This window comes from Tasmannia lanceolata, unplaced genomic scaffold, assembly GCF_043159265.1.
Source record: "Tasmannia lanceolata isolate RefF3 unplaced genomic scaffold, GAP_Taslan_0.1 ptg000012l, whole genome shotgun sequence".
NCBI classification, from domain to species: domain Eukaryota; kingdom Viridiplantae; phylum Streptophyta; class Magnoliopsida; order Canellales; family Winteraceae; genus Tasmannia; species Tasmannia lanceolata.
The window spans coordinates 37,406,298-37,419,004 of NW_027518689.1; the positions used below are offsets into that span (position 1 = coordinate 37,406,298).

Consider the following 12,707-nt stretch of genomic DNA (forward strand, 5'->3'; position numbering starts at 1 on the left):
ACTCAGTCTGAAAACCTTGTGAATAAACTATCTGATTGCTTGCCTTGCTTAGAAGAAAAATGGGGGCAGAAAACGGGAAACAAAAGACCGGAGAGTAAAGCAGAAAATGTATATCGTTCTCCTTTTTCGAATATATCTCCATACTTGGAAGCTCCAATTAAGAAAAAAAGAGTAAAGGACCAGGGGAGGAGCTACGTGTTGCATAAGGGGGGGGGGGGGGGGGGGGGGGGGTAGCTTGAGTTGGGCAAAAAACTTCCAATAGAACCTTGCCACTTGGCAATGGAATACCGGGTAAAGATTACTTCTTTTTAAAAGAAAATCCGAAAAAGCAAGTCGTTGGCCAAGTTCTTCTAAGGCTCAAAGCTAAAGCTACCCATGCACAATGTAACTTGAGGGATAAAGTTGGTCAACAACAAACCAAAAAAAGGAAAGTTACTTTTTGAAAGATAATGTTGCTTACCTAGCAAAAGGTACTACTGTAACTACTCCAAAAATAAAGGCAAAGGGGTTACGTGAAAGAAGGAATCGAGTGATCCGATTGATCCCTACTTATCCATCCCCTCCCTCTTTCTGCCTCTTCAGTTGGAACGATTGCCTACCCTTGGCCGGTGAAAGCTATGCACTGATTCCCTCTTCTCGTATCGGGTTGGGAACGAAAGCTTTCTAATGTGGGCAGAGAGACTTCAGGATCGACCATAATACAGGGGGAATTGTCTGGGCCAGTCGATATCTCTTCATTCGGACCAGGGGAGGGAAAGAGAATGGATCATGTTATCCATGAGTCCGGCGGAACGAACATTGATGATCGGTTCCCTCTAGTTGCATTCCTTTGTTGAGAGTAGCATGTCTAGTATTCCCGGTTCAATTTAGACGGACTCTATACTATTGGATATTATTGTTCCATGTGGGGACCACTGCTGTTAGTTTTGAATTGTTGAAAAGAGGAGATTTTATATGGTGTAAGCCCTTATAGTCCCTTATTTTTCAAAAAGTACCATACGGACCACACTATAGGATGATCCAAACCGTCCATATGGAAAGGCCATAAGGTAAATAAGTTGTGCCCCAAAAATCATTTCCATAGCACAACCTATTTACATTACACTGCATAAGCCCAAAAATCATTTCCATAGCACAATTTACATTAATGAAACGCTATGTTAATCCCGGACGGTACAAACGGTTGTACCTCTTACACAAGCACGCTCCGCTTGGGCACCATATAATTTCTCTCCTAGAGAGAGAAATTGCTACTAACCAACCATCACTAAATTCATTCAAGAATCTTAAAAATATGATTTTTATATTTTTTTTTTCAGACGTGCATGTAATTTTAAATGCCCCCACTTGATTCAATGATCTAAACCATTTTGGCCCTGTTCATTCTGGACTTTGAGAGTCGATTTTGAGTCCAAAACTGATTATTGGGCTCAAAATTAAGCAGAAATTTGAGTCCAATAATCAGTTTTGATCTCAAAATCCAAAAAGAACATGGCCTCATTTGTTAGGTCCCAATATAAATAGGTTGTGCCCCAAAATCATCTCCTTAGGGCGCAATGGAAACCTCAGAGATTGGAGACACTACCAATTTATAGTTGGCCCTAACAAATGGATGGTTTGCATAATTGAACCATGTGGGCCCCACTATATATATTTTAAAAAAAATAAGGGAAGTGATATATTATCCCCTTTTTCTCCTTTTCAAAAAAAAAAATTATCCCCTTTTTCTTTATCGGACCACCCCTGCTATTCTTTTTACTAGGGGTGCAACTCAAGTCGGGTTGAGGCCAACCCTAACCCAACCCAAGATAGCATTCCCTCAACCCTCACCCGACCCAACCCGAGCCTCGGGTTGAGATTAGTCAACCCTAACCCAACCCGCTTCCAAATCGGATTGGGTTGAGTCAGGTTTGGTTCGAGTTGAGTCGGGTGGGTTCGGGTTCATCTAGGGCCAAACAGAAAATTACAAAAAAGAAAACATAATCATGAGAAAATCAAGATAAAATTAGAGGACGGGATCGGGTTCAGGTCGTGTCGGGTTGACAAGGCCTCAACCCTAACCCAACCCCCGAATTTAAATCGGGTTGGCTTTTCCCAGCCCTAACCCTAACCCAACCCAACCCAACCCGAGCCAAAATCGGTTTGAACCTGTCGGGTTCGGGTTGAGCCCAACCCAAGTTGCACCGGGGGTGATCTTGGGAAGATAGGGGGGCACATATATCATTTCCCAGATAGCTTGGGCTAGGGTTTGAGGGTGGCCGCTTAAACCCTGTGAAATATACAAAGCGAGATATGTTTGCTGTTGGAAAGTTGAGGCAGAAACTCATCTTCTTCCATAGAAACACCCTCAGTTTTTTCACCATGTCGACCCCCGCTCTAAGAAGCCCTAGGGTTTCTGCATTTTCCACCTCCTCTCCGAACCCACCTCCGAAGAGAATCGGCACTCACAACGGTAGCTTTCACTGCGATGAAGCTCTCGGTTGCTTCATGATCCGACTCACCGATAAGTTCTCCGCCTCTGAAATCGTTCGAACCAGAGATCCTCAGGTATTCTTTGCTTTTTCTTCTTCGATCATTTTCTCTTTCCCAATTTCTAAATCAAGATCGTTCATGATGGTAGATTGAATTTCAGCCGAAGATTTTCTATTCAATTTGCAATGGGGATTTTTATCATCGATAGCGAAATTAGAAAGAAAAAAAGTAGCATTTTATTTTCATTGCCAAGCATACTCTCTTATACACATGGGCAGTTGTGTGTATTGGTATTAATGGTTAAGACCATCCAATAAAATATTGTAGGGCTTAGCTTGTTGTATAGGGTGAAAAAGGGTAGTGTGATGTTACAAAGCTTGATTGGTGGGGGGAAGGCTGTGAGTAATAATCACATCATTATGAAGAAACTTCAGCTCTGTGGTGAATATGGCAAGAATTGAAATTTTTTTGGCCTTACACATGCAAAAATGGTTTCATTACTCAAATGAATGTGAAGAATTTCATTTACAAAAATGGATGTGAAGAATTTTCCTCATCAGAATCTGAGCCTGTGACTGCATCAATTCTCCCATGGAACTCAATGATAATCGGATGTGTTCCGCTAATTTACTTACAATTTTGGTTTTGCTATGCATTTTGGTTTCGTATGTGTTTCGCTAGGGATGGAAAAGAAAACATTTTGGTCGTTTCGTGTCAGTTTTGGTGAAAATTTAAAACTATGATTTGGGACAATCCATGCAATAATCTACCCTTTTTTCTGTTTATGTTAAATTCTATATGGCCATAGTTCTCTTAGAAAATTTGTTTACATTTTCCTCAAGATTTAAAGTACCTCTGTGTATTTGTAATTTAACTTATTTAAACCCGTATATGTTGTAGATGCTGGACACACTTGATGCCGTGCTTGATGTTGGGGGTGTGTATGATCCTAGCCAAGATCGTTATGACCACCACCAGAAGGGCTTCACCGAGGTCCTTGGTCATGGGTTCACTACCAAACTCAGTAGCGCTGGACTTGTCTATAAGGTAATGTATCTTAAATGTACCATATCAAACAGGAACATGGCTAAGGCTGTTGGTATTATCCTATTATCTTTGCATGTATCTAATCCTAGAAACTTATTTTTTTTGTAATCCTCTCTTTGTTCACGGATTTGACTGGGGGATTTCAAAGAATCTCTTTTGAAAGTAATTTTTTTTATGAAACTTTTTCTCTTTGCTCAGTTTAAAACTGGACTGAAGAGAAAATTTCTCAAGATTAGATTTTTAGGCACATATTTTATGTGGTGATGATTGATACTTGTCTTCATGTCATACACAATCAATTTTTCTTTCACTGTTTTAGTTGCTGTGTCGGACAGAGAAGTGGATTTCTTCACAACACATAACAAATGCTAGCAATTTTCTTTTTGGTTTACCATGCTTCTAACATTTGACTTCCTTTCGTTGGAGTCTCATATTGTCTGCTAAATTAGGCAGTGCCCTTATTTTCTATGTTTATTTAATGGACAATATTTCATTGAAAAAAAAAACAATTAAGCTTCTATAATTTCTTTATTATGTATGGTATACACGGGTGCACACTCATATACTTATATATACTTTTTTAATGTTGGGCAGACATGCATGCACATGTAGCAAAAATGCACTGGGATCCACATTATGTTAACATTGACTCAAAATCAGTCATTGTTATTGAAACCTTTCACATTTCTGGTTGAGTGATCTGAAATCAAGATTTTTCATACAATACCAAGGTTTTGCATCCATACTATTGACAGGGTAGACCTTGACATACTTCTTTATTATAAACTATTAGTCTAGAAAGATACAACATTTTTGAAGCTTAAGCAGGCTATTCCGTATAGAAATCTGTGTCGAATTCAAGTCATCCATACCATAAAATTTCACTATGGGAGATGACTTGTCAATGTTATCTTATTGGGAACACTACGAAGACTTGCTCCTGTCTGGGTTGTCCCCAAAATCCCTCCAAATATTGCCACAGGTGTGGAATTTAAGTCCTCCATACCATAAAATTTCACTATGGGAGATGACTTGTCAATGTTATCTTACTGGGAACGCTACCAAGACTTGCTTACTTGCTCCTGTCTGGGTTATCCCCAAAATCCCTACAAATATTGCCATGTGTACCTTAGTAGGCGTATTTTTGTCATTTACTAAAAAATATTGGAACTTTTTTTTTCATTAAAATGGTCATCAGTTACAAGTTGGAGACATGGCATAATAGAGGGGGCTGTGTTAGGAGGCTCCCTGACACTGGCATACTTTCCTAGAAGCTTCTATGTTATTTATTGGTTTGTCCTTTGTGCGTCCGTTTTCGAATGATCTAGTTAATTGATATTTGTTTTTGCCTAAACATTTATTATATTATTCTTAGATTGTTGTCTAATGAGTGCATTTTCTTTCTGTAGCACTATGGTTTGGAGATAATTGCAAAGGAGCTTCAGCTTGATGAGGGACACCCAGATGTACATAGGTTATTTCTGGCTGTATATAAGAGCTTTATGGAGGTAATTCATTTTAGTTATTTTTTAAGTTATTTTCATTAAAAAATTTCCGGCATTTTCCATTTCTCCATCAGCAGTTATGGGTATAAATAAGTGCTGTTTCTTTAGTTGAATATTGAATGCAAAGAACATTGATACTTTTTCAAAAAAAAAAAAATGTAATGCTCATAACGGCAAAAAATTGATGAGTGAAAAGCCTGGATTTAATTAACATGGCTTTGATAAAAAAAAGGAAAAAAATTGAGAGTGAATAGTAAAAAAATGGAGGACCAGATCAAATGCACATGAGTGTTCATAAAGTGACAAATTTATTATTTGGGAAAATTCAAAATTCTAAAGGGATGTTCAATTGTCGAGGATTATTCAGGGATATTAAGAAGTTTAGGAACAACGCTCGACAAATAAAAACTAACCAAATATGCAGAAAAGGAAATTAAGAAGTTTAAGAAATTACGAAATAAACGATCGGGACAGCAGATCCTTCGAGGCGGAAGTTAGAGCCGTCCACCATGGTATAAAGTCCCTGAACAAAGAATTAATGGACTCATCGATTGTGGAAGGAGATTCCAAGAATGTCATTCGATGGCTAAGAGGGTTGACAGTTCCCTCTTAGGGATTTGCACCTTTCTTTGACGAAATCCAAGATCGGATAGGTGATTCATCAATCATATTCAATCACATAAGGCGATCGGCTAACTTTGTTGCAGATAGTCTAGCTTGTGGTGGTGTGGGGAGGCCGGGGTTGGAGATGCTCGACTTTCTCCCCCCGTGATTGTATTGATATTTTTCCTTTCCCTGTCATTTCTGTTTTTTCGCCTCTTGTACTTGTGGGGATGACTGTCTCGGTCTACCCTTTTCTTTGAATGGAATTGCAAAAAAAAAAAAGAAAGAAAGAAAGAAATTGCCAAATAAATGTAAATAATATGAATTTTTCCTTAGCATATTGGAATGATATTTTGATATCATTGTCAGAATGTTGTGAACCTTGGGATATATGAGGGAAATCTTGGGAGAAAACATTTTTTAAGATGTTGTGAACGTATTGGAAAATTGTTAAAATTTAGGAGATATTTGTCACTACGATATTTGTCAGCATCCTATAGTCGTGGAGTATTCTCCCATGTTGTTTTCTATGTTTTTCAGTAGAACCTGTCCGATACTAAACAAAAAAAATAAAATAAAACTATGATCTCATCCTCTGACATTGTGAACCTTGGGATATATGAGGGAAATCTTTGGAGAAAACATCTTTTAAGATGTTGACCGTATTGAGAAATTGTCATAATCTTGGAGATATTTGTCAGCATCCTATATTTGTGGAGTATTCACCCATGTTGTTGTCTACATTTTTCAGTATCCAATACTAAACAAAAAATAAATAAAACTATGATCTCATCCTCTGATACATTATAACTAATTAAAATTAACCTTTAACATGGTGTCTTGTTCTTATAGTCCAAAATGCCAACACAGGACAATTTTCGTCTTGATCTTATGCAAATAAGGGACAATGGGTAGCCTATTGCTCGTTTTTCTTCTGCTTTCTGCTTCAATTATTTACGATAATCAATGATTCTTGATTTGTAGAATGTGTTGCTAGTGTAGTTCTCAATTCCTTTAAGCCCCGAACAGAATTTCTGGAAAGTTCTGGGTTGGAATTGAGTCCAAAAAAGAAAATCAAACACAGCATTTTGGTCTAAATTCTAGAAATTTTTACTTTTTTTTTGAATGATAGGAAATTTTATTCAACAAAGAAGGTACAAGGAGACCGGCGACCGAGTTGGTGAATACAAAGGAAAACAAAGAATGCAGACATAAAAATACATAAACACAGAGTTTCAAAAAAATAAAAAATAAAAAATCACAGGAAATCTCAAAGGGGAAGGAAATCAAACAACTGTAAATCCTCCCTATCAACTCCCGCCCAGGCTAGCCTATATGATTCACAATTAGCTGATCTTCTTATATGCCTGTAAGAAATGGATGCCCCGCACTCTCTCATGGATCTCATCAAACCAGTGTGTGAATCTCCATGGTGAGGGTGACTCCCCGACACCAAAATGCTAGGCTCCATGATCCTTATGTCCTGTAGCATCACTCTCTCCTCCACTTCATTGTAATTCGTGATTCTCTCAAGCCCACCTTGTTAAACCCTGCTCATCTCTCAAAACCCCTCCTATTCCTGGTAGCTCATGATTACCTTGAACAACTTGCTACGGAAATTCCATCTGGAACTGACCAAAATCATTGAACTTATTAATTATGGTGCTTTTTTTTTCTTATTTTTTGTGATTTTGCCCATTTTGGCAAATTTTCACGCTTTCTCTGAAAGTTCTTTTGACTGTATTCTATACTATACATCTGGGAGAGTCTTCCGAAAAGAAACAGTGGAGCATTCCAATCCCGGAGAAAAAACTGAATGGCCTCAGGGACAGAATTGACTAAATTTTGTGCAATAAATCTTTTAGCTGATCGTTTGACTAACAAGGGGGTTGAGAGGGCCACTGGTATTTCATGAGTTTTTTCATTTTCCTTGTTCTTCTTCTCTCATGTTGCCATCATTTTTATTGTGAGTAAGCTACTAAAAACCATTTTCATTCTTTTGCCCTTTTTAAGATAGTTGGCATACTTAAATGATTAAAATGTAAAATCTACATGGGCTGAGATTGCCCAAAGCACAAGGTAGGTCTGGAAACTTCCTTTAGCTAGGGCATCCACAACCCTTGTTAGCTGTCTGTAGAACATGACAAAAAGGAGCATTTCATTTCTTTGCCAAATTCAAAGCCGCCTCTATTATGTTTGCAAAACAGCATGTCCAAGGATTTCTTTTTAGCAAAGATTTTGCATTTCCCACATGTTTACAATTATGAATTGCTAGCTCTTGATTTTCCATTAAACAAAAAACAAAAATACAAACAATTATGACTTTCTGCATGTGAGATCGATGACAATTCTCAAACAGAACTCTCTCATTGTCTATATAATCCAATACTTTATGTTTGTTTCTACTACTGAAAAACATAAACTTGTTGCTACTAGAAAATACAGTTTTCTGTGAACTCGTCAATCTATTGAAATACATGAACCGGTGCCTGGACACAGCATGGCTGTGGGACGATTTCTTGGGACATTACCCATACCTTCTGAGTTTCTTCTATCTGGATTTTGTCCTATGGTACAGATATAGATTATTATATGTTGCCTTGACTCATGGTTTGACTTTGAATGAAATCAATATACACTTTATGCTATTGATCAATTTACTTGTAACAGGCAATTGATGCTATTGACAATGGAATTAATCAGTACGACACAGATCAGCCTCCAAAATATGTGAATAACACAAACTTGTCTTCAAGAGTTGGACGATTTAATTTGGATTGGATGGATCCTAACCAGTCATCTGAGAAGGAAAATGAGGCCTTTCAGCGTGCCATGATGCTTGCTGGCAGTGAATTTTTGGAGGTTAGAAATACTTGGAGAGTTCCAAGTATATGGCATCCGATGTGGATTTTTCTTTGCTGAAATGATTTTTAAGACGATACTTGTTGGTGCACGTTTTCATATTGAAACAATAATTAGTTTTGGTTTAGATTTTGCTTGATAACACTGATTTTATTCCCAGAATGTCCGATTTCATGCCAAATCATGGTTACCAGCACGATCAATTGTTATGGAGTCTCTAGCAGCAAGAAGAGATATTGATCCCAGTGGAGAAATTATGACCTTGCATACGTTTTGCCCTGTAAGTGGATGTTTTTTTTTATCCATTTCAACTCTTGCTATTAATTTGAGGTATTTCATTTATGTTTTTCGTCTAATTCAGGTTGGTGTTGTTCCATTCCTGTAGTTCTTAGAATTTTCCATAATGTGATTTACTCTTATATCTTTATGTAAATCCCAATCCGTCCACTGTTTTAGAATCAAACACCATTTCAATAAAAATGTCTGTTGGACTCGGAAAGTTTGGGAACTGTTAAGATTTTTTTTTTTTGCACATTCAGTTAATTGTGAAAACGTGGCCGACAAAAATTGGCATCGCACCATTGTAGGAGCCTGCGACTGAAAGTTGATTGGAAAGTTAATTGTAAGTTTGATCTTCTTTTTGTGCATTTGAAGCCTCTTAGCTTGCATGTGAAATACGAGGTATGTGAGGGAGGACTTACAATTAAAAGCCAATTTGAAAATACAACTGGATAAAACACAGTTAGAGGAGCAAGTTCATGCTCAGCAAAAGGATATTAATATTTGCTAGGAGAAAGATTGAAGTAAAGATAGACGGGCCAAATGAACTAAAGAACATGTGTGTCATTCTACTAGAATTCTATTTTTGTTTGTTGACCTCATTCAAAAATTAGAATATAATGTTCATTTCAAGATAACGTTCTTGGTCCTGATGGTTTGTGCATGGCCTTCTTCCATGATTTTTGGTACTTCATCAGTGAGGACTTGGTAGCAGACTTCTCAGAGTTTTAAGGAGGTATGACCTTTGGGCATAGTTTATTATGATTATTCCTACGAAGGATGGGGCTGGTCCATTTGGATGTACCTTATATAGAAGTAGAAGGAAAGGAGGATAGATTCCCACTTCTTTACTTTCCTTTTTTCTTGATTTGAGAGGAAATTCACACACTAAAAAATGGCTTGCATTTTGAAGATTTGAAGCTGGCAAGGACTGTCACATGAATAGTAAATGGCAATCAAATAACTCTGGGAATAGGATAACACGTCCATTTACTTTTATTTTCCCATAAAAACCGAATTTCTGGTGCAACCAAACGGACCGTTACTGGCTTAGGAGTGCTTAAGTTCAATTCCGATCTCAACTTGCACAGGAAATTTGAATATGTTATTACAAGGAGCATGAGTCCCCACGCTCTCTTGAAATGGGTTCAGCAAGTTGATTAAATTTCAGGTGGCGTGCTGATTTTCTTGCCAATAGCTGCACCTATTGCTTGTTGTTCATAGATATAATAATGCTTGTTGATGTGCACTCGTTAAATGAAATGTCATCCACTTAGTGCTTGTTGCTTCTTTGTGTTTGGGTTTTACAACTTCGGGATAATCTTCTCCTATGTTAAGGAAGAAAGAATTCAATCCTAATTGCTACCAAGTGCTTATCATTTGTTCACCAATTTCATCTTATTTGTTGAACTGAAGGAAGAAAGAATTCAACTCTAATTGCTTATCGTTTGTTCACCAATTGGCTGGCATCATAAGGCTCTTCATCCATATACAAAATCTGCTGTAAAATATTGTTTCATGTTTCTATTTTCAGCGTGTCAAGGTGCTCCCTTATGCTATGACCTGGTTTTCTTGTGACGTACAGGCATGTTTCTTTCAAGGAGAAGCAGAAATTACTTTTGTCCTCACGTGTTAATAATTTATTGATGCTCAGCTTTATCTAAAAGTTCATGCCAAAGTTCAAAGATTCTTATCATTCCAAAAAAAAAAAAAGTTTAGAGGATTCTTACTGAATTTAGTTTTACATACAGTGGAAGCTACACTTGTTCGAGCTTGAAGAGGAGATGAAGATTGACCCTCCCATCAAGTATGTTCTTTATCAGGTAATTATATCCATTACACTTCTTTATCAGGCAATTGAAAACATTTGGAATTTGTCTTGGAAATTTCTTAAAATTTTAGTAGTAAAATAAGACGTGTGTGAAATTTTTTGTTACTTTCAAGGTCATCAATTCCTTGCATTTTTTAATGTGAAGCACTGGTGATATAGCTTTCTAGGATAAATTATTAATTTATGAATAATTTACTACGAATCAATTATCAACCCATGTTCATCTGGTTGTCATTTTTCGACATTTTCAATTTTCAGATATCTAATTCTATCGATCTACTTGTCTATCATCTTGCACAAGATAATCAATAGTTCTCTTCCAATCCCATCTTAAAACTGTAGGACGACAGGAGCAAAAGTTGGCGAGTACAGGCAGTGGCTGTGTCTCCAGATAAATTTGAGAGCCGAAGGCCTCTCCCACTGTCATGGAGAGGTCTGAGAGACGATGTTCTTTCGAAGGAGGCTGGTATCCCTGGTTGTGTTTTTGTTCATATGAGTGGCTTTATTGGTGGAAATCAGAGTTACGATGGAGCTCTAGCTATGGCAAAAACTGCTCTTACCCTGATAACATGAGGATGACGTGTTGAGATTTTTGGGGATTAACAGATAAGCCAGGCCATTCGACCAATGAGAAATCTTACCGCAACATTTGGATCAGATCCAAAGAAACCATTTTCTTTCATCGGAGTTCCTGTACCTTTAAGTTGCAGGTTTGGAATCTGAAGGTTTAACTAACAGCTCATCTGCAGTTTCATTTGAGCTTCGCTTACGATGGATTCATGTCTTTGAAAGTGGGTTTAGCTTGCAATGGATTCGTGTCTTTGAAAGTGGTACTTTATTGAATAATAAGTGAAATTAACTTATCCTTGAAAAATGATGACACTATTTTTATTTTATTATTATTTTTGAATGGTGATGTAAAATAATTAAATTTATTTTATGCTTCATATTTGACAGGTATTATGTTATTAGATTATGAGCACACTGCACACATGAGCATACAGGAGAGAAATTCTGAATATGACATGGTAGTATACTACATATGTTTTTATTGAGAACTAACTGTGTATGTTCAAAGGGTTAGGATCACCTATGGAAATGTTTTTTGGGGCACAACCTATTTACGTTGTGGCCCGTCCAATGGACGGGTCGGATCATCCTATGGTATGTGCCGTATAGTCCATTTTGAAAAGTACCGGACTACAGGGTCTTGCACCATTTCCCCGAACCGTTCAAGTAGGACAGAGATTTTGGGAGAATTTAGAAGTGGGGGAATTTATCACTGCCCTTAGAATAAAAGTTGAGCTTATTATGCCCCTTTTCATCACAAGGGACACCCAGCGTCAGTGTATCAATGGCAAAAAGGGGCTAATGTACTTTATGTCAGAAAAATCTAGTGGCTTTGATTGCAAAGTACACTGGCAAATGGGTGTCCCTGGTAATAAAAGGAGCGTAAATATCATTTCCCATATATAAACTGAAATAATTTCAGTTTTGTATCTTCTTTCCCTGTTTTCTTTTCCTCTCAAACTTTACTCACTTGGATTCCAACAGCATAATCGCACATCTTCTTCAGTCGACCATGTGATTTTTGCCCGCCACAATTAGCCTCACCATAAACTGATTTAAACACCTCACTATTACCCTTCTAAACAGTCATGTATAAAACCCTTTTCTCCCTTCAAAACCTAATTGTCAAGGCGTGGTGAAGCCGTGTTCGGAGATGTTAGATTTCCTTCCTCCATAAGTGTCTTCATTTCCTTTGTCTCTTTTTCCTTTCTGTTTTTTTCTTGTATCCTAGGGTCGACCATCTAGGTCTTCTTCTTTTCTTTTGAATGGAATAGTAATTATTGAAAATGAATAAAAACTAACTCCACCCTTCTTCAAAATTCTTTTACACCCATGTCGAGGCTCTTTAAACCCTTTCAACCACCCTTTCGCTCTAGAGTTACCTTCCGCTACCCTAGGTGATAAGGAACTATCAGTGACTCTTCATCCTTTGCTACTTACATTTAAAAAAGAAGATTATCTCTATTTCTAGAGCTAGACTGAATTAACAGACAAGGGAGCTTCCGTGTATCAAAATTGACTTCATTTTGGTCAGCTTT

The 12,707-nt window shown here is 37.4% G+C and overlaps 1 protein-coding gene across 1 annotated transcript; it reads left to right on the plus strand.

The window, feature by feature from the left end:
- The first annotated feature begins 2,212 nt into the window (after positions 1-2,212).
- LOC143888081 (Metal-dependent protein hydrolase) lies at positions 2,213-11,555 on the plus strand. Its single transcript, XM_077392373.1, has 7 exons — positions 2,213-2,547; positions 3,373-3,519; positions 4,929-5,027; positions 8,298-8,489; positions 8,650-8,769; positions 10,520-10,591; positions 10,942-11,555. Exons 1-7 carry the CDS (start codon positions 2,293-2,295, stop codon positions 11,170-11,172), a joined length of 1,116 nt encoding a protein of 371 aa, XP_077248488.1. The 5' UTR covers positions 2,213-2,292; the 3' UTR covers positions 11,173-11,555.
- Positions 11,556-12,707: the final 1,152 nt, after the last annotated feature.